Source organism: Macrotis lagotis, chromosome 1, assembly GCF_037893015.1.
Source record: "Macrotis lagotis isolate mMagLag1 chromosome 1, bilby.v1.9.chrom.fasta, whole genome shotgun sequence".
NCBI lineage: Eukaryota > Metazoa > Chordata > Mammalia > Peramelemorphia > Peramelidae > Macrotis > Macrotis lagotis.
Window position 1 is genome coordinate 449,731,979 of NC_133658.1, and position 21,961 is coordinate 449,753,939.

The 21,961-nt window shown below is 36.8% G+C and overlaps 1 protein-coding gene across 3 annotated transcripts in view; it reads left to right on the forward strand.

Annotated features, from left to right (window-relative positions):
• Positions 1 to 21,961, forward strand: part of WDHD1 (WD repeat and HMG-box DNA binding protein 1) — a 100,834-nt gene that overhangs the window by 68,605 nt on the left and 10,268 nt on the right. For all 3 annotated transcript variants that reach the window (XM_074213449.1, XM_074213448.1, XM_074213450.1), the window contains 5 exons: positions 1,169 to 1,380; positions 1,471 to 1,586; positions 2,272 to 2,328; positions 3,147 to 3,184; positions 3,829 to 3,996. In XM_074213449.1, the coding sequence (XP_074069550.1) occupies positions 1,169 to 1,380; positions 1,471 to 1,586; positions 2,272 to 2,328; positions 3,147 to 3,184; positions 3,829 to 3,996 (591 nt within the window). The remainder of the gene's footprint in view (positions 1 to 1,168; positions 1,381 to 1,470; positions 1,587 to 2,271; positions 2,329 to 3,146; positions 3,185 to 3,828; positions 3,997 to 21,961) is intronic.

The window sequence follows — 21,961 nt, forward strand, 5'->3', positions numbered from 1 at the left end:
TGCCTGAGTCCCTCCTCGCTGATCCCCGGGGGAGGGAAAACACCAGGGACGCCTGAAGCAGTGCCCACTGAGGAGCTCACTCGGGAGTCCGGGGAAGAAGACCCCGGACAATGTTCTCATTTAAAAAAATTTATTTTGAAATTAATATTTAATAAAGTGGGCATTTCTATATAGTGAAATAGAAAAAAAGTGTTGTACATAAAATTGTGAGTTTCTGTGATGTTCAGTTCCCTTCAAAAAAATAGATAATAAATTCAAGATGTAACTTTCCAAACTATCTTGTCTATAATTTTGGACTTCTTTCTGTTCTCTAGTATATATTTTTGGAAAAGATGTTTGCTATAACCATCCTCACCTCTAGAGCTCCATTTAAAAAGAAAGAAAAGAGTAGTGGCTAGGTAGCACAATGGATAGAGCATGGACCCAGGAGTCTGGAGTACCTGAATTCAAATGTGGCCTCAGACACTTAATAATTACCTAGCTGTGAGGCCTTGGGCAAGCCACTTAATCCCATTGCCTTGCAAAAACCTAAAAGAAAAAAAAAAAGCCGATGTAATGAATATACATAGTCAAACAAAATTACTATTTCAGTAACTTTCTGAAAAGATAGGTCTTGTTCTGCATCTTGAGTCAATCATCTCTTTCAAGATGATCAACAAGATATCTTGTTGCTTTGCAAAAACAAAAAAAAGGAAAAAAGAAATTACAGTATTTGGTGTTCTTTTATTAATTTCTCATTTAACTCTTTTAAACATTAGATTACTTTTGCCTCAGTTCTCTGCCATATCTTCTCATTTTTTATTCTGATTTGATATTGGTTTTCATCTTTGCTATAAGAAATTAGTAAATCTATGCATTTAGTATGTACTAGTTACTATGCTAAGCACTGGGAATACAAAAAAATGCAGAAAGAAAGAGTTCCTGCCCTCAAAGAGATTTCATTCTTAGTGGAGGAAGACAGCACTTAAAGAAGTAGAAAACTGAGAGGAAGGGAGTAGCCTCCCACTGAAGAAGATAGTGGAGAAAGAAATCTAGAGAGCCTGGAGGAGTGAAAATAGCTTCTCCAGGATGTGTCTATCTGATAACATGTCTCATTATTTCTAGAAACTTCACTTTTAAAACCCGATGAAAGATTAAGATGTCTGTATTTTTTTCCTCTTTGTATTAGCTTTCTTGTAAATTGGATCGAGATTTTCGTTGTGTGGAGCTTGCTGAACTAATGACTCAAAATGCTGTGAATTTAGCCATTAAATATGCTTCTCGCTCAAGGAGATTAATATTGGCTCAAAAACTTAGTGAGTTGGCTGTAGAGAAGGCAACAGAATTGACAGCATCCTTAAACGAGGAAGAGGAAGATTTTAGAAATAAGCTGAACACTGGGTAAAATTAAATTTTTGCTATTAATATTAATTTTTTCTGAATGTTATATAAATGTGCTTAATAAATACCGTTATTCCTTTTTAATTATAGTAGCACTACAGAATGGAGCCATCCTAGGGTTGCAAATCATAACGATGAAGAAAATGATACTGACGATAGTGAAGAAGCTGATGAAGTAGAAGAAAAAACAGATCTCCATAAGAATAGTAAGATACATTTGGGGACAATAAGACAAATATTTATTTTTTTCTCTTGACATTCATATTGCATTTCCACAGAACATTATGAAGTAATGTTTTCTATAACGCAATAAGAAGTTTAGGACATTAGAAAATCAGAAAGAAAAAAAGATAAGGCTGTCCTGAGTAGGGTGATGTTAAAATAATAATTTTCCTTAATAGTTAATTTCCATAATAGGAATTGCTTTCTCCTGGTGAATTATAGCTTATGGCTATCAGGTAGAGAATTGTTGCATTTGCATGGGATGCTTTCTCCCTCCATTTTAGTTCATTCAATAATTACTATTCCTACTGCCTTTCCACAAGAGAAAGAAAAGTGAGGACTAGAAGAACTCAAATGCCCTATCTCAGCTAAAAGACCTGTGAGCCAACAAATCAAGATATGCCTTAGGAAAGATACTGCCTTATGAAACTTAGGGTCTCTTAAAGGGAAACAACACAAATTTACAATAAATAATTCCACTGTATAATAGAATATTATGTGAGTTTTTAAAATATTAGAAAGTCAAAATGATAGCTATCCTGATTCTGAGAAAGAACAGCTAATTTCAGAGATAAAAGGAATAGAATCAGCTCTTTATTGAATACTTTTGTCAATAGTGGAGCTTAATGTTAAAAATTTAAGCGATACTCTTATTTGCTTGCTCTTTAGGACAGAGTCCATTTTGTAAAAATGGAAATTCAGTTGATGGGCCAACTATCAAATCAGGTGAGAAACAATTTTAAGTTTTTCCTAAGGAAGAGGGGACAGAAGAGTGGATGTATGGAGCTTCTTGTTAATGTTCATGCCCTATTTTCAAATCCAGAATTTGCTCTCCTGCTGCCCTTGTATCTTACTCACTGTCTTTTATTTTACCTGGTCTCCTCTTTCCCAGATCACTTTGAAGAATTATAGATTTCCAGCTTCATCATATCTTAGTGGCTCTGAAATAAGCATAGTCTTTCATTGATTTTTTTTCCCTCCCTTCCACTATCCACAAAAACAAATGGAGGTTGAAAAAAATGTAATATAAAACAGGAAATTTACAAATCTTAAAATCCACCCTAGTCTTTATGAAAACGTAAATGTGTCTTGGTCTTGTCTTTCTTAGCATCTCTCTCCTTCACTGATTTATTCTTCTACAACTTCTAGTCCTTTCTTTATACCTAGAATTAATGACTGTCAATTTGTTTTTGAAGCCAAGGAGAGTTTCTTCCTTGTTCTCTTCTTCTAAATATGAAATAGTCCCTTTAGTCTACAGAGGTTTAAGTAGGATTCATCTGTTATCTGAAGAAATTCTAAATCTCCACTTTAGGTAGGAAAGTCAAAGTTATGTTCCCCATTGTCTCACTTAAGAAAATGTTGTTGCTATTCTATGAAATTGTCTTAGGCTTACTATAAACGTTTTGTTAAAATCATAACTTTGTGAAATTATGTAAGTTTTCATATGTTCTTTGAAAATAAATATACTTACATATTTGTAATTTTGGATAAAATATTTAAATGTAAATAATAAAATTGAGTTTCTCTTTATTTCAATGGTGCAGTTACATCTAGCAGTCAAGGACGAGTAAATCCCTTTAAGGTAAGAATTTTTCAAGTAAGATATTTTCTGTAATTTAGCAATGTTTGGGAGAAGTGACGGATGTGCTCAAAATTAAAGAAATATTTGGAGTCATTAAAACCTGACTGCAGTATTGTCATTTCACTTTTAAAGAGAATAGTTTGGAACTTAATTGTTAAACTATTTCTGATTTTTTGTTTTATAAACAATATTTAAAAAATCCTTTTGAAAGTACTTTTGAGCCAGTCAGATATTGCAAATGTAGCTTTCTACACAATTTTGTTTTGTTTATATTCCTTATCCAAGCCAGAAATGACTTGACATTTAGTTTTTTTATAGATCTCTTTAAAAGTGACATAACATACTGCCATCAGTTTTTAATGACTAAACAGTTGTTCTCTTTGGCAGGAATTTTTTTAAATTTGCTAATCTTTAGCATTGTCAGCAATTACAACTTTTAGTAGCCCTGAATATTGTTTCATATATAATGATTTGGCCAGTTGAGGCCTGGTGTTTACATTTGAAGTATACACCTTTAGGCTTTGCCAGCTATGTTCATCATTTTTATTTATAAAGATAAGATTTGCTAAAAGATTTTCACTGAAATTTGAGAAAAAGAATTTTTTTTTATTTTAAAGTGAAATTTTAATACTATATCTGTTTAGGTATCAACCAGTTCAAAAGAATCAGCTACTTCAGTCAATTCAACATCAAGTAACATTTTAGATAATATGAAGAAATTATCCAAGAAATCTACTCTGCCTAATAGAAATGCAAACAAGGAAAAATCCCCAGTTTTAAAGCCTCTGATTCCAAAGCCAAAGTCTAAGCAGGTATTATTTCCATTGCCATTATCATTTGTGAATAACAGCATCTTATTATTTTGCCTTGCTTTAAATTTGGTTAGTGATTCCAGCATCCATCCCCCACCCCACCCCCATACTCAACTTCAATATTGCATCATATTGTGGAGGAAATCTTGGACTTTTGAAGCCTATGTATTATCTCTTGTCTAATGACTAGTCAGAAAGGGCTCATCACTAAAAAGTTCATACTAGGCAATGAATTTTTTGATCCATTTAAAGTCTAAATGGGTTGTGGTCTTCAGTGAAGGGTATACCTATATTCATGGAAATTGAATGTCAATGTTAGTTTTTTCTTTGTTTTCTTGATTTATGAAGTATACTCAAAGACAGTAAGAAACATATTTTCATCTTTGTCATCTGATCTGGTGACACTTATAAGAAAAAAAGATTGCTATGAAGATATGTTGAAGAAAATACAATTAGAGAAATTCTATGAAGAACTTAATAATAGGGCAGCTAGGTGGTGAAATGGATAGAGCACCGGCCTGGAATCGGGAGGATGTGAGTTCAAATATGGCCTCAGACACTTAATAATTGCCTAGCTGTGACCTTGGGCAAGTCACTTAACCCCAGTGCCTTAAATAAATAAAATTTTCTTAAAAATCTGATAATAAAACTCCAACCTAAGGCAACAAATACTTGATATTTGCTGACTGAAGTAAGGTGAATGGGTGGTTGGCAAAAAGTATATTTGATAATAAGAAACTAGTGGTGAAAGATCTCTAAATTATTTTTATGCTTCATGCCTGTATATCATTCATATTTCCAAAGCTAGATGTTGCTAGCATTGAAAAACAACTCAAAAAAATGAAATTGACTGTATAGAAACCATATTAGAATCAGCTGGCTCAGTACAATCAGACTATCAGTTTGTCAAAGCAAAAGTCAAAATCAATTTCAAAAAGTAAATAAAAAAGAGGAAAAGTGCATACATTTAACAACAATTATGTATGAAATTTAACACCGTAGTAGCAAAACTGTCCTGCCTCTGTCTCTCCTCTGCCTTCTCCATTCTTCTATATATTTTCTCAATGTTTTATTGATATTGTTTCCCTTTTTTGGTTTCACTTTCATTACCCACAAATTCCTTTCTTTCACTATTCCCCTATTCTTTGTATTGAAACCTTCTTGTAATCAGTAAGTCACCAAGTAAAACAAATCATCAGATTGTCTATCTGTAAATTTATGTCCACACTTTTGGTCTGTCATCTCTCAGCAAAGAAGTGGGAAGTGTACTTCATCATCAGTTTTCTGAAGTCCTGATTCAGAACTCCCAAGTCTCAGAGTAGTTATCCTTTATATTTTGGTGGTTTTCATATAAATTGTTCTAGTTATGCCCATTTCATCAGTTCATATAAGTGTTCCCAGGCTTCTCTGAAGCTGTTATATTTGTCACTTCTTACAGGCTAATAGAATTACATTATATTCACAATACCTCAGTTTGTTCATCCATTCTTCGGTACATTTTGTACATATGGATCTTATCCCTCTTATTTCTTTGTGCTGCTTAGTCAGAGCTTACTGGCTTTTTGGTTATACCTACAAATTGTTTTCCAGACCATTTGGAACAATATAGAGCTCTCCTAATAGTGCACTAGTCTTCCTATCTTCCCATAACCCTTCTAAAAATTGCCATTTTTCCTCTTTCATCATTTTTACCAGTCTTGGTATGATCATTGCTCTCCATGTATTAACTTGTTCATTTTCAACCTGGGTTCCAAGATATGGAAACAGTATGTTCCAAGGTATGTTCTGATATTTCCACCTTATTAAAGTTATAATATACTTTTATTAAATAATTATATGTGAACCCCACTCAGTTTATTAAATGAAATAACTTATGACTCATTTAACAAACTGGAGAATCCTCTTTTCCCATAAGTGTTTGGTTATCTCTCTTTCCCTCTGCCCTTCTTTGCTCAGGCTAAAATAAACAAAGTTATTAGCTATATAATTTATTATCAAAAACAACAAAACATGATTATTTACTGAGTCAGCTCATCAATACTACAGACTTCTCATGAAAGCTAAAATCTATTTATATTATTTCTTATATGTATATTTTTTTGGGTTTTTTTTTAACAGGGAGTGAGGCTAAGTGACTTATCCAAAGTCACATGACTAGATAATTATTAAGCATCTGAAGTTAAATTTGAACTCAGGTCCTCCTGCCTCAAGGATGGGTGATCTATCCACTGTGCCACCTAGCTGCCCCTACAATATTTCTTTAGAAGATAAATATTAAATTCTGTTTCTCAGAAAAGAAGCTTTCTAAATCTTTTCTCTCTACAGACCTAGAACTAAACTTTCAGTGTGTCAAGATTCCATTTTCTTCCTTAAAAGAAAATAACCTGGGGGCAGCTAGGTGGCACAGTGGATAGAACACTAGCCCTGGAGTCAGGAGGATCTGAGTTCAAATTCAGCATCAGATACTTAATAATTGTATAGCTGTGTGACTTTGGACAAGTCACTTAACCCCATTGCCTTAATTTTTTTTTTTTTTTTTTTTTTTTTAGTTTTTACAAGGCAATGGGGTTAAGTGGCTTGCCCAAGGCCACACAGCTAGGTAATTATTAAGTGTCTGAGGCTGGATTTGAACTCAGGTCCTCCTGACTCCAGGGCCGATGCTCTAGCCACTGCGCCACCTAGCTGCCCCTCCCATTGCGTTAAATTAAAAAAAAAAAGAAAAGAACCCTATCCGTGGTCTCTGTGGGAAAATCCATTGTAATTGGTGTTAACATATTTTCTCATTTAAAAACACATTTGTGGTATATCCAGTATTTAGAGATTTTATTTGTATTTTGAGTTTTACAATTTTCCTCCCAACCTTATTCCCCACCCACCCAAGGAAAGCAATCTGTTGGGCTTTGTCCATGTTGTACATTGATGCAAATTGAGTGTGATGAGAGAGAAATCACATCCTTAAGGAAGGAACAAAAAGTGTAAGAGATAATAAGATCAGACAGTAAGATATCTGGGTTTTTTTTTCCCTAAATTAAAGGGAATAGTCCTTGAAATTTCACCCCAATGTTGCTGATAGAGTGTACAGTGTTTTTCTGGTTCTGCTCATCTCACTCAGCATCAGTTCATGCAAATCCCTCTAGCTTCCCTGAATTCTTGTCCCTCCTTGTTTCTAATAGAACAGTAGTGTTCCATATATGCCACAGTTTGCTAACCCATTCCCCAATTGAAGGACATTTACTTGATTTCCAATTTTTTGCCTATTCAGGGCTACTATGAATATTTTTGTACAAGTGGTGTTTTTACCCTTTTTCATCATCTCTTCAGGGTATAGACCCGATAGTGGTATTGCTGGATCAAAGGGTATGCTCATTTTTGTTGCCCTTTGGGCGTAGTTCCAAATTTCTCTCCAGAAAGGCTGGATGAGTTCACAGCTCCACCAACAGTGTAATGGTGTCCCAGATTTCCCATATCCCTTACAACAATGATCATTATCCTTCCTGGTCATACTGGCCAATCTGAGAGGTGTGAGGTGGTACCACAGAGAAGCTTTGATTTGCATTTCTCTAATAATTAATGATTTAGAGCAATTTTTCATATGCATATGGATTTCTTTGATCTCCTCATTTGTAAATTGCTTTTGCATATCCTTTGACCATTTGTCATTTGGGGAATGGCTTTTTTTTTTTAAATATGACTCAGTTCTCTGTATAGTTTAGAAATGAGTCCTTTGTCAGAATCATTAGTTGTAAATATTGTTTCCCAATTTACTATATTTCTTTTAATCTTGGTTACAGTGGTTTTATCTGTGCAAAAGCTTTTTAATTTTTCTTTTAAGATTTTATTTATTTTGAGTTTTGCAATTTTCCCCCTAATCTTACTTCCCTCCCCCCACCCCCCACAGAAGGCAATTTGCCAGTCTATACATTGGTATACAATGATCCAAATTGAATGTGATGAGGGAAATCATATCTTTAAGGAAAAAACATAAAGTATAAGAGATAGCAAGATCAGACAGTAAGAAAACGGGTTTGTTTGTTTTTTCCCCCCCTAAATTAAAGGTAATAGTCCTTGGTCTTTGTTTAAACTCCACAGTTCTTTCTCTGGATATAGATGATATTTTCATTGCAGAGAGCCCCAAATTGTCCTTGATTGTTGCACTGATGGAATAAGCAAGTCCATCAAGGTTGATCATCACCCCCATGTTGCTGTTGGGGTCTACAATGTTTTTCTGGTTCTATTCATCTTGCCCAGCATCAGTTCATGCAAATCCCTCCAGGCTTCCCTGAATTCCCATCTCTCCTTGTTTTTAATAGAATAATAGTGTTCCATGACATACATATACCACAGTTTGATCAGCTGTTTCCCCAACTGAAGGACATTTACTTGATTTCCAATTCTTGCTACCACAAACAGGGCTGCTATGAATATATTTTGTACAAGTGATGTTTTTACCCTTTTTCATCACAAGTCAGTCTTTTAATATGTTCTCTCTAGTGTGTCTATTAAGAAAGTTGGGCTTTAACATTCACAAGTTGCTGTTTGAGCTTTTAATCCATATTTCAGAGTTCCTTTGAATTATAGTGATAGTTTCAGATTCTATCTCCATATCTATGGTATTAATATTTTGTAAGCCTTTCTTCTTCCTTACTTCCTGTTTTCTTCTCCAATTGTTATACTTCACATTCTTGCTTTTCTGTCTGTTAAACAAACCTTTGTTTAGTTTCTTTAAATTTCTTCATTATTTTTGAACAAAATTTTTCAATAAAGTTCTGTTATGTTGCTTTAGTTGTAAAAAAGCTATTCAGTCTTTAGTGCATTGTTTGTTTCTTGATACCAATTTTGTGGGCAGCAATTTCCTCTGAACCAAGTGATAATTCTCCCTTCAAGAATACTTGACATTTTTATGACCATCTCATTCACATTTATAGTAGAGTGCTTCACATATGCCTTTTGCCAGGGGTGCAGTAGATAGAATACTGGATCTGATCAGAAAGATCTGAGTTGGGGGGTGGAGCCAAGATGACAGAATGAAGTCAGGAAATACTAGAAACTCCCCCCAGACTACTCCAAATGTCTTTAAATATGACTCTAATCAAATTTTGGAGTGGTGTAACCCATAGAAAGTCTGAGTAAAACAATTTTCTGGGCCAAGACAACTTGAAAGATCCACAGGAAGGGTCTGTTCTGGGGTATGAAAGGGCTGCAGTGCAGTACAAACAGGCTCTAGCCATCCAGGAATAGCTCTCCTGGTGCCTGGGTCCTGGATCTCTGGGGGCACCTGGGTGTGTGGCAGCAGGGGCAGTTTCCAGACCTCTCAGCCCAGGGATTGCCAAAGACAACTTAGAAGGTCAACAGAAAAACTGCCACCCCACAGTGAGCATGGAGCCCAGACCAACACAGGCTTCAAGCGCAGCCCTGATCTGAGAACCAGAAGCAGGACTATGGAACCACCCAGGAACTGCTTCCATAGTGCTCAGCCCACTGATGGTAAGCAGGTCTCGGGACACTGCAGACATCTCTCAGCTATCTATGAGGCAGGACTCTGTTGCTTTGCTCATACTCAGTTCCAGGTCACAGTCTGGAACCCCATCCTGGAGGAGAAAGCCTCCTCACAGTTCCAGGGCAGAGGGAAGTGCTTGTGGTCATCCACAGACCAGAGCACAGGCCAGGAGAGCAGTCAGAGCCTCTCATAGGACCTTGAAGGAATTGAGGTCCCAGGAGGGAAGGGGGAGCTATCCCAGAAAACAGCCTCAAAAGCCCTCAGAAACATGGGAAAGTGTGTCTTCCAACCTTGAAGCAGAGCCCCAACTTAACAAAGAGTTAAAATCAAGTCATTTTCCAGGGAAATGAGCAAACAACAGAAGAAAAAGAATCTGACCATAGACAATTACTTTGCTCCCTTGGAGGAACAAATACACATTAAAAAGATGACAAAGTCAAAACTTCTGTATCCAAAGCCTCCACGAAAAATTGGTATTGGTCTCAGGCTATGATGGAAGAACTCAAAAAAGTTTTAAAAATTAAGGGAGGTAGAGGAAAAATTGGGAAGAGAAATGAGAGTGATGCAGGAACATGAATACCAAGTTTGGTGAAGGAGAGACCAAAAAGTACTGAAGAAAATAACTTCTAAAAAACCGGTTTGGGTCAAATGGAAAAAGCTGTCCAAAAGCTCAATGAGGAGAAAAATACCTTAAAAAGCAGAATTGGTCATATGGAAAAGGAAATATAAAAGTTCTCTGAAGATAAAAATTCCTTCAAATATAGAATGGAGCTAAGGGAAACTAATGACTTTGTGAAAAATCAAGAAACAGTAAAACATAACCAAAAGAATGAAAAACTTGAAGAAAATGTGAAATACCTCATTGGAAAAACAACTGACCTGGAAAACAGATCAAGGAGAGATAATTTAAAAATTATTGGGTTGGGGGTGGCTAGGTGGCATAGTGGCTAAAGCACCGGCCCTGGAGTCAGGAGTACCTGGGTTCAAATCCGGTCTCAGACACTTAATAATTACCTGGCTGTGTGGCCTTGGGCAAGCCACTTAACCCCATTTGCCTTACAAAGACCTAAAAAAAAATTATTGGGTTACTTGAAAATCATGACCAGAAAAAAAAAAAAGAATTGCCCTGATATTCTAAAAGCAGAGGATTAAATTGAAATTGAGAGAATCTCCTGAAAGAAATTCCAAAATTAAAACTCCCAATAATATTCTAGCCAAATTCCAGAACTCCTATGCTAAGGAGAACATATTATAAGCATGCAGAAAGAAGCTATATAGATATTATGAAGCTGCAGTCAGGATTACATAGGATTTAGCAGCTTGTACATTAAAGACTCATGGGGCTTGGAATATGATATTCCAGAAGGCAGAAGAGCTTGGCATACAACCAAGAACTAACTATGCAGTAAAACTGAATATACTCTTTCAATCTTTTTTTTTTGAGCTCTGTCATCGCCTGAGCCCAATTTCTGTTTTTCTTGCAGTCTTTAGATGCAGAAGCTTGTACTTCCTCATCTTCAGATTGAGTATTTTGTTCCTTCTTCGGATCATAGACAATGTATTTCTCAATGGTGTTCCTCTTTTTTCTGTGTTTACTCATGTCCTCAGCCTGTGCCTGGTTTTGGGGTGCTTCCTGAGCTTTTGAGTATTACTGGGACCCCCCCCCCCCCACAAGGATCTCAGTGTGTGAGGCTCTGTCCTCCCTCCTGGTCTGTGAATGACCATATGCGCCCCCCTGTGCCATGGAGCTGAGGTGGGGGGGGCCTGCTGTTCTATGGGGGTGCCTAGACTGCGATCAGGGTCTGAATGTGGTCAGAGCCCCAGAGTCCTGTTCCAGGTACAGAGGACAGATGTTGGAAGTCTCTTTCCATTTGCCCACCTTTGGTATGCTGAGCACTCAAAGCTGCCACAGCCACTGCTGCTTGCTGAGTGCCCTGAGGGCTGGCCTTCATGTGCCCACTCTGGCAGAGGTCTGTTCCCCCCCCCGCCATCTTCCAAGTTGTGCCCAGTGCTCCTTTGATGCAGGTCAGGAAACTGCCCCTGCTGCCGTGAGCCCCAGGTGCCTTGGGGCTGCTTCCAGTGGCTGAAGTTCCTTCACTCTGGTGGGCCACCCCTCTAACCCCATGGAGTGGAGCCTTTCCACTATTTTCCAGGCTACCTTGGTCTGGAGAACTGCCACATTGGATCTTTCTGTGGGTTCCGTCTCGAAAATTTAGTTAGTCATAATTTTATGACTTTTGAAATATTATGGCGAGAGCACCTAAGAGAGACTCTTCTGTCAACATCTTGGCTCTGTCCCCTGAATATACTCTTTCTGGGAAAAGATGGGAATTCAATGAAATGGGAGACTTTCAAACTTTCCTATTGAAATGACCTGAGCTGAACAGAAAGTTTGCTCTCCAAGTACAGGACTCAGGTGAAGCATGGAGGGGGTGGATGAGAAGGACTAACTAGGAGGAACTTAATGATGTTGAACCTCTTGTACTGACAACTCATATGAATGTTCTCATTAGGTCAGTTAGAATGAGCATTATAGACAAGGCACAGTAGGAAACTGAATAAGAAGGTATAATATAAAGATGGAGTTAATGGGCGAGAAAGAAATGTACTGAGAGAAAGGGAAAGGAGAGAAAAGAGAAAAGAAAAAAGGAGAAAAGAGAGAAGGAAAAAGCTTTAGCAATGGAGTTGAAGGTGAGGGGGAATAAGTAAGCCTTTACTCTCATTGGAAGTGGCTCAGAAAAGTCTTAACATACACACTCAGTAGGGTATAGAAATCTGTCTTACCCTAGAAGATAAAAGGAGAGGAAAGGGATGGAAGAAAGGGGGATGGGGAGAAAGGAAGGAAGGAGTAGGTGATGGAGGAGAGGGTAGTCAGATACAATACACTTTTGAGGAGAGACAGAATGAAAGGAGAGAGAATAGAGTAAATGGAAGTTGGGATGTATCAGATGGAGGGAAATATAGCTAGCAATACTTATCATATGGACTTATAAAGAATGCAGTCCATCCCCAAAGACTGAGATGATGGCATCAGAATACAGACTGAAGCATACTTCTTCCCTCTCACTTTATTTTTCTTAAGGTTTCTCTATCTTTGTGGAGGGAATTATGTTTACTTTTTACACAAGAATATTATAGTAATGTGAACTAATTTTAAGAAAAGAAAAATCTAAGTTCATAGACTCAGACACTTAACTGTGTGACTTTGGGAAAATCACTTCATTTCTACTGAGAAAATGAAACTCTTCTGTTTCCTCAGCTATTAAAATATCTACTTCTCAGTATTGTTATGAATATAAAATGATATATTTGTAAAGGTCTTTGAAAACCTTTTAAGTGTTATATAAGTGGTGGCTATCAATTATTATTATAATCATTACTATTATCAGTGTAATTATTTTGGATGCCTTGAATTGAGGAATGAATGGGTTTTGTATAGTAGACTTTTTTTTTTTTAAGGTTTTTGAAAGGCAATTGGGGTTAAGTGGCTTGCCCAAGGCCACACAGCTAGGTAATTATTAAGAGTCTGAGGCCGGATTTGAACTCAGGTACTCCTGACTCCAGGGCTGGTGCTCTATCCACTGCACCACCTAGCCACCCCTTTAGTAGACTTCTAATTCATTTCTCTCCACTCCAATCCTTTTTCCACCCAGCTGCCAGTGATTTTTCTATTGTTCAGGTCTGACCAAATCATCCATCTGCTTAATAAATTTCACAGGCTCCCTATTATCTTCATTATCAGATATCAACTCTTTTGGCAATTTAAATTCTTGAAAACCTGACTCCTTGCTACCTTTACAGACTTCTCAAAGTTACTTTTTTGCCCCACACCCCCAACCCCCATGAACTCTGTGATCCAGTTCACTGACCTAATTGCTGCTTCTGAACATAATACCCCATATCTCAACTCTGCACTTTTGTAATAACTACCTCTCTTGTTTGGAATGTTCTCCCTTCTTTCCTCCATTCCCTGGCTTCCTCCAAAACTTAACATAAATATTGCCCTTTGTAGGAGCCTTTTTCCTGCCCTCCCTGGTGCTTGCTCTTTTCTTCTGAGATGATCTTCCTTTTACTCTTGATAGATCTTGTCTGTGTACATGGTTATTTGGATGTTGGGGTTCCCATTAGAGGGTGAACTACTTGTGAGCAGGGACTTTTTACTTTTCTTCTTATCATCAATGCTTAGACATATAATTTTTAATTAATACTTGTTAACTGACATACTGTATCAAGTTGTAATTTCACTGATGATGACATTGTACTTACTCTTTTTTCAAGATCCAGGGTGAACTTAATCACTGTCCCCTTTTTCATTTCCTAGCACTGATTTTGCTATCGGCGGGGCATGCCTTTTCCTACCTTCATGTCTTCATCAAGGCCATTGTTGAAATAGAAAAAGATTCTCCTTCTTTGTAATGCTTGTATTAGACTATATGACTTTCACTTGGACTTTAATTTTTACAAATAAGTTGATCTCTCTGTGGTTCTTTTTTCCTATAAATTCTCTATAAATTTTCATCTTCAAATCTTCATTATCAGTGTAATTCTCTTGATATGCTTCTTTAATCCACACTTGTAAAGATGTTTTAAAATTATTAAAGTTGATTTTTCTAGAACTGGGCAACTCAATACAGTCTCAGCCCATTGTGCCACTATTTTTTAACCTTTTCTATTATCCACCCATAAATCAAAAGTTTATTTTCTGTATAGCATTTGCTAAGTGTTCCTTTGGTTTAGGCCATCCTTAAAATTCTCAGCACTCTTAAATTATTCAAATTGTTTGCTTTCCTAGGTTGTCTCACTCCTTTTTCTAGTAAAGTAAAACTTCACTAGTAGGCTCACAACTTTTGACCCACATTTGTAGAGAAATTCTTTGTGCTCCTTGTGCTCAGAGTATTGTTGAATCTAGCAGAATGCTACCTCATCACTCAAACTAGGTCAACTAGGTCAGTAGTGTCACTCTGACTCTTGCATTCTTTTTTTTTAATTAATTTTTATTGAAGATTTTATTTGAGTTTTACAATTTTCCCCCAATCTTGCTTCCCCCCCCCCCCCATGGAAAGCACTATGTCAGTCTTTACTTTGTTTCCATGTTGTACCTTGATCCAAATTGGGTGGAATGAGAGAGAAATCACATCCTTAGAGAAGGTCTAAGAGGTAACAAGATCAGACAATAAGATATCTCTTTTTTTCTAAATTAAAGGGAATAGTCCTTGCACTTTGTTCAAACTCCACAGCTCCTTATCTGGATACAGATGGCACTCTCCTTTGCAGACAGCCCAAAATTGCTCCCGATTGTTGTACTGATGGAATGAGTGTGACTCTTGCATTCTTGATCTGGATTTAGATGTTTCTGCTCTCTTAGAACCCAGAAATTCAAGAGTTTATCCTCTGCTGGTACTTTCTACTTTATTGCACATTTAGACTAGGCTCAGATGGCTACCAGTCTTTTAGTACTTCTGTGGCATATGCAGTCCAAACCTCTACTGATCCATCCTCAGAGGGACAGGGATCTTGTCCTATGATTTATAATGTGGGCCTTTAATATTTTTGTGGCATAATGTCTTAAGCATAATCTTATACCAAAAGTCTCTTTGATTTAATCATTCCTCTCAGTTTTATTTCTGGCAAATCTCTACATGTGAAATATGCTAGCTTTTTTAAAAATTTAATTTAATTTTTTAATTTTTACCCCAACTATATGCAAAAGCAAGTTTGAAACATTTACTCCTGAAATCTTGAGTTTCAAATTCTCTCCCTTCTTTCCACCCCCACTTCCCCCATTGAGAAAGCAAGTTACTTGGTATAGGTTAAAAATATGTAGTCATGGGGGCGCTAGGTGGCGCACCAGCCCTGGAGTCAGGAGTACCTGAGTTCAAATCCAGCCTCAGACACTTAATAATTACCTAGTTGTGTGGTCTTGGGCAAGTCACTTAACCCCATTGCCTTGCAAAAACCTTAAAAAAAATGTATAGTCACAAAACACGTTACTACAATAGTCATGTTGTAGAAGTAGATATAATTCACTCCCCTCCCAGCAGAGAAAGAAACCTAGAAAAATAAAGTGAGGGAAAAAAGTGTTTCAGTCTATATTCAGCCATCATTCTTTATTATAAGTCCATCAGAGAAATTACTTCAATATTTTTTTCTCATAGTTGTTATTGCTAGCTGTATTTTCCCCACCCCCATACTCTGTTTTCTCTTTCTCTCCTTTCACCCTGTCCCTCAAAAATGTTTTGTAGGGGCAGCTAGGTGGTGAAGTGGTTAGAACACTGACCCTGAAGTCAGCAGGACCTGAATTTAAATGTGACCTCAGACACTTAATGTCTGTCACTTAGCTGGGTGACTTTGGGCAAGAGACTTAACCCCATTGCCTTGCAAAAAAAATCCCCAAAAATGTATATTGTAGCTGACTACCTTCTCACACTCTCTCTTCTTTCATCTACACCCCCCTCCTTTTCCCCTGTTCTCTTTCTCCTATCCCTTCTCCTATTTTCCTCTGGGGTAAGATAGATTTCTATACCCAATTGAGTATGTTATTTCCTCTTTGAGCTGCTTCTAGTGAGAATAAGGCTCACTTACTTTCCCTTACCTTGCCCCTCTTCCACTCCATTGCAAAAGCTTTTCCTTGCCTCTTTTATGAGAATTAACTTACCCCATTCTACCCCATTCTCCTAGTACATTCTTTTCTTTTTTTGGTTTTTTGCTTGTGCTTTAACCACTGCACCACTTAGCCACCCTGTACATTCTTTTCTTGCCCATTAACTCCATCATTTTAATATATAATACCTTCAAATTCAGCTCTCTCCTGTGCCTTTTCTATTTATGATCCTTCTAACTACTCTTATAAATGAGAAAGTTCATGAGTTCTCAGTTACTTCTTCCCATGTAGGAATACAAACAGTTCAATATCATTAAGTCCCTAATAATTTGCCCATCCACTCTTTCTATGCTTCACCTGAGTCCTGTACTTGAAGATCAAATTTTCTGTTCAGCTCTGGTCATTTTATTAGGAAAGTTTTGAAAGTCCCTTAGCTCATTGTATCTTTTTCCTTGAAAGAATATATTTAGTTTTTCTGGGCACTTGATTCTTGGTTGTCATCCAGACTCTTTTGCCTTTTGGAATATCATGTCTGAAGCCCTTAATGTAGAAGTTCTATCCAGACTGTAGCTTTTTGAATTATTTTTTCTGTCTACTTTTAAGTATTTTCTCCTTAACTTGCTAGTTATGAAATTTGGCTATAAAATTTCAAGGCAGTTCTCAGGAGGTGATTGGTATATTCTTTCAATTTCTGTTTTATGCTGTGCTACTCTGATATCAGGACACTTAGGTTTTTTGGGGGGGTTTTTTGTTTGTTTGTTTGTTTTGCAAGGCAATGGGGTTAAGTGGCTTGCCCAGGGCCACACAGGTCACATTTGAACTCAGGTCCTACTGACTCCAGGGCTGGTGGTCTATCCACTGTGCCACCTAACTGCCCCCCTTTTTTAGGGTTTTTTTTTCTTTTTTTGAGAATTTCTTGAAAACTGAAGTTCAGGCTCTTTTTCTGGTTATGACTTTCAAGGTAACCCAATAATTTTTAAATCATCTCTCCTGGATCTGTTTTCTAGGCCAGTTGTTTTTCCAATGAGATATTTCACAATTTCTTCTAGTTTTTCATTCTTTTGGATGTGTTTTACTGTTTCTTGATTTCTCACAAAATCATCTGCTTTCCTTAACTTCATTCTACATTTGAAGAAATTATTTTATTCAGAGGGCTTTTGTATCTCCTTTTCCATCTGACTGTGCATTCTACTCACTGACCTTTTGGACTGCTTTTTGCATTTAACCCAAATTGGTTTTTAAGATGTTGCTTTTTTAAGTATTTTTTTTGTACCTCCTTCACCAAGCTGCTGACTTGGTTTTCATGATTTTCCTGCATCATTCTCATTTCTCTTCCCAATTTTCCCTCTACCTCCTTTACTTGCTTTCAAAATCTTTTTTTGAGCTCCTCCATAGCCTGAGACCAATTCTTATTTTTCTTGTTGGCTTTAGATATAGAAGCTTTGGCTTTGTCATCTTCTGAGTGTGTATTTTGCTCCTTCCATCAGACCAAAGTAATTATTTATGATCAGATTCTTCTGTTGTTTGCTCATTTTCCTAGATCATGACTTGATTATATCCCTTTATTAAGGTGGGGCTCTGCTTCCAGGGTGAGGGCACACTTTTCTAAACTTTTGAGGGTTTTTACAGCTGTTTTCAGGGACAACCCCAGGGACCTCAATTCCTACAAAGTCTCAATGAGAGACTTGACTGCTCTCCTGGCCTGGGTTCTGGTTTGTGAATGACCACAAGCACTTCCCTTTGTCCTGGAATGATTAGGAGAGACCTTGCTCCACTATGGCAATAAAGCTTCTTTTTCTGAGACTGGGGCCTCAGGCTGCCACCTGAATCTGAGAATGGACAAATCAAGAGTCCTGCCTCAGGGGTAGCAAAGAGACCTCTTCACTCTTCTCTAAACCCCTAATGAATCATGGGCTAAACACTCTGGAAGCAGCTGCCGTGTGGAGCTGATTAGCTCTCTAGGCCTGCCCAGTTCTGCTCTGAGCCCTGTACTGAACTGGGCTCCTTTCTCACTCTCCTGCAGCAGAGTTTTCCTACCGAGCTTCCCAACTGTCCTTGGCAGCTCCTGGGCTGAAAGGTCTGGAAATTGTTACAACTTCCATGAATTCAGGTGCCCTACAGGCTATTCTGGATGGTTGGAAGCTGGTTTGCCCCAGCATGGTCTGGACTGTGCTGTAGGTCTTTCTAATGTCTGTCTCTTTCCTGTGGATCTTCCAAGTTGCCTTGGGTTGGAAAATTGTTTCACTCAATCTTTTTGTGGGTTCTAAACCAGTCTAGAATTTGGCTAGAGTCATTATTTAAAGGTATTTGGAGTGGTCTGGGGGGGAGAGCTTGTGGGAGTTCCTGTCTTTATTCCCCCATCTTGGCTCTGCCCTTCAATATGCCACCTTTCTAATGAACTTTTACACAGAGAATGGTTTAGAGATAAATTTCCTGATACTGTCCCCTGTCATTGTTTCAGGAATTTTTGAGTAGATGTCTGGTGATCCACGAACAGTAAATGGTTTTCCTTGTCTTATTTTAAGAATTATTATTTTAACATTTTCCATCTTTTTCATCTTGTTTTTAACAGTTTTATAAGATTCTTATTCAATTAATCAACAAAACTAAGTCCTTGATATGTGTCAAGCACCATACTAAACTTTAATTAGTGGTATAAAGAAAAGCAAACTCACAGTTCCTGACTTTGTGAAGGCTGTATATTCTATTGGGGGAAACAACATGTAAAGGATATAAGATATCTTACAGAGTATATGGAAACTCTTAAAAGAAGACATTAGCTGCTGGAGGAAGGAGTAATTACCTCTAGGAGTAGGTGGGATTTGAGTTGAGTCTTGAAGTAATCCAAGGAAATTAAGAGGCAGAGGTGAGATGGGAGAGCATTCCAGGCATGGGGAGCAACCAATTCAAAGGCTTGGAGTTAGAATATGAAATATCACCTGCCAGGAACAGAAGATGGGCCACCATAGAGGACATAAAGGGGAGTAAAGTGTAAAAACTGGAAAGGTTCTTACCTGCTTAAGGGGTTGGTTATAAGGAACTTTAAATGCCAACTAAAGGATTACATTTGATTCTGAGAGCAACAGGGAGCCACTGGATCTCATTGAGGAGAAGTTACATGGTCATATCTATACCCCAGGAAAATCACCTTGGTGTCTGTGTAGAGGATTGAGACTTGTGGAAGGTTATTGGAATTCAGTGAAAGATGAAGAGATATAAAAGAAAATTCAGTTACATGACAGAAATAAAAAAATTTGAACAGTGGATTGATATGTGAAGTGAATGAGAATGAGGAATCAAGGATATTATTAAGGATGTGAACCTGGGTAACTGGGAGACTGATGAGGTCCTTGTGAACTGTAGGAAATTTGGTAAAATAGGGGAACTGAATGGCAGGATAAAAGAGTTCTCTTGGATATGCTGATTTTGAGATACTTAAAAGATTCAGTAAAAATGTTCAAAGAGTAGATGATAATATGGGGACCAGAGCTCAGGGAAACTTGATATGTTGATTTGCATAGACATGAGCTGTTGGGAACTGATGAGATCACCAAGGATATAGTATAATGGGAAAAGAGAAGACAGAGGCCCAAGATGGGGGCATTCACAGTTATTGAGTGTGAAATGGATAAAGAAGTAGCAAAGAAGAATCTTCTAGACATTGCAATAAATGGAGAACCAGGTACTATACCGTTAATAAAGGCTAGGGGAAGGAAGTAAGATGAGCCTTGGAAAGAGCTGAACTTTTCCACTTAATAAAACCACCTTCATGCTAACAAGAACACTTAGAATTAAGTGACAAAACATCTGGGATTTGTTTTGTTTGATAACAAAATGAAGCCTTTATGCTATTGTCTGGTCTTTCTGTTTTCAGGAAGTCTCAGTTGTTTGTCCCCTGAGGACCAGCTAAAATGCAAGTACTGGTATACAATAATTCTCCAGAACAAAAAGAAATTTTCTGCTCTGAACAGGAAATTCTATTCATCACTGTTGCCAAAGAACAAGTGGAGAAAAGCTCATAGGGCTTTTTATTACCAGAACATGCTAGAGAGCACAAGAAAGGAAGGAAAAGTACTGAAATTTAGAAGGAATCTATTTTGTTTTTAAAATCCTAGTTCCTTTGAATTATTTTTATTGATGCTTTTTGTTATGTAACCTCCATTCACTCCCCAATAATCCTGATCTCATAGAACTCTCATTTAGAACAATGAAAAATCATTAAATCCAACCTACATAAAGAATAGTTTTTGGTAACAATATGCAAATTATATATCCATAGTCTACCACCTTCCTACCAAGGAGAAAAAAGTGTATTTCAATATAGACCTGAGGAACCCCAAGGAGTTACTGCATTTTAATTTGACTTTTGACATGTTTAGTGGTGTCTTTGTGTATGTAACCCTGTATGTTGTTGGTTAAATTTTCTTTGAATTCCTCACATGTCATTTCTTTTTCCTCTTCCTTCCTTTTCCCTCTTTCCTTTTTTCTCTGTCCCTAAAAAACTAATACATTTGCCAAATATTATATTTTTCTATACTCATTAGCCCCCAAAGTTTGCAAAGAAGGTAATGATATTAAAAATCCTCATAATTTAATAGCTTTTCTTATGTATTTCTAAATTATTTGCAGAACAACTGGACTAATTAACAGGTCCATCAAGAGTTGATTAGTGGACCTGACTTGCTATAACTTCTCAAGTATTAACTATTTTTGCCTTTTATCATTTTTGACAATTTGATGGAGATGAGGGGAAATTTTTAGTTTTTATCTCTTAATGGTTTGGAACATTATTTCATTTTTAAAAAAGATTAAAGTTTTTTAAAAATAATTATTATTGATATCTTTTGTTTTCAACATTACTTTTCTTTTTAAAAAATCAATATATCCCATCCCTTAGAGCAAAGAGAAGCAGTTTATATGTGTATGTATATTTTTTGTGTATTTAAATTATAGTGGTTGAGAGAAATTAAGCAACACATCAACTCAGTCCAGCAATTCCAATCAACCCGTCAATAATTATTTATTAAGCACTTATATACTACACACTCTACTAAATATTGAGAAAACAAAGGCAGGCCAAAACAACCTTTGTCACAAAGGGACTTACGTTCTAATGAAAGAGAGATGTTATAAACAGTCAGGTAAATATAAATTATATAGAATAGAGAGAAGTTAATCCAAGAAGAGAAAGCATTAACAGTTGCTGTGAGGGGAACAATGCACACAGCACCCTCTGCTTTCCCTAGGCATCCTGCTGGGGGATTTAAACTGTGTCTTTTTTTTTCCTTTCAATTTTTTTTTTCAATCAACAAGCATATTTTTCCTTTTCCCTTCTTTGATCATTCTTAATTCTGAAAGGGGAAAAACTCTAGTAACAAGAGTGCATGGTCAAGTAAAACAAATTCCTAAAGTAAGCATGTACCAAAATGTATGTCTCATTTGATATATCTTGAGTCCAGCACTTCTCTGTCAGGAGACAAGTTGTATTCTTTATTATTAGTCTTCTGGAAATAGTTTTTCTTTGAATAGAAATCTTAAGTCTTTCAGAGTTGATTATCTCTACAATGTTGATTATTTCATACAAGTCTTCCCAGATTTCTCTTTTGTGACTTCTTATTTTATAGTAATATTCATTCTATTCACAATTCTAGTCCCTGCTTCTCCAAAGAAGGGAAGATGATATATTTTCAGATCTTTTCTTTGGGACCAAGTTTGGTCATTAAAATTAGACAATATAAAATTTTATTTTGTTATGGTGTTCTTTCTGTTTATTTTGTTATAGTCCCTGTGTTTATTGTTTTCCTAGTGCTGCATATTTTGTTCTTCATCAATTTATGCAAGGCTTCCCATGCTTCCCTGTTTTTTTT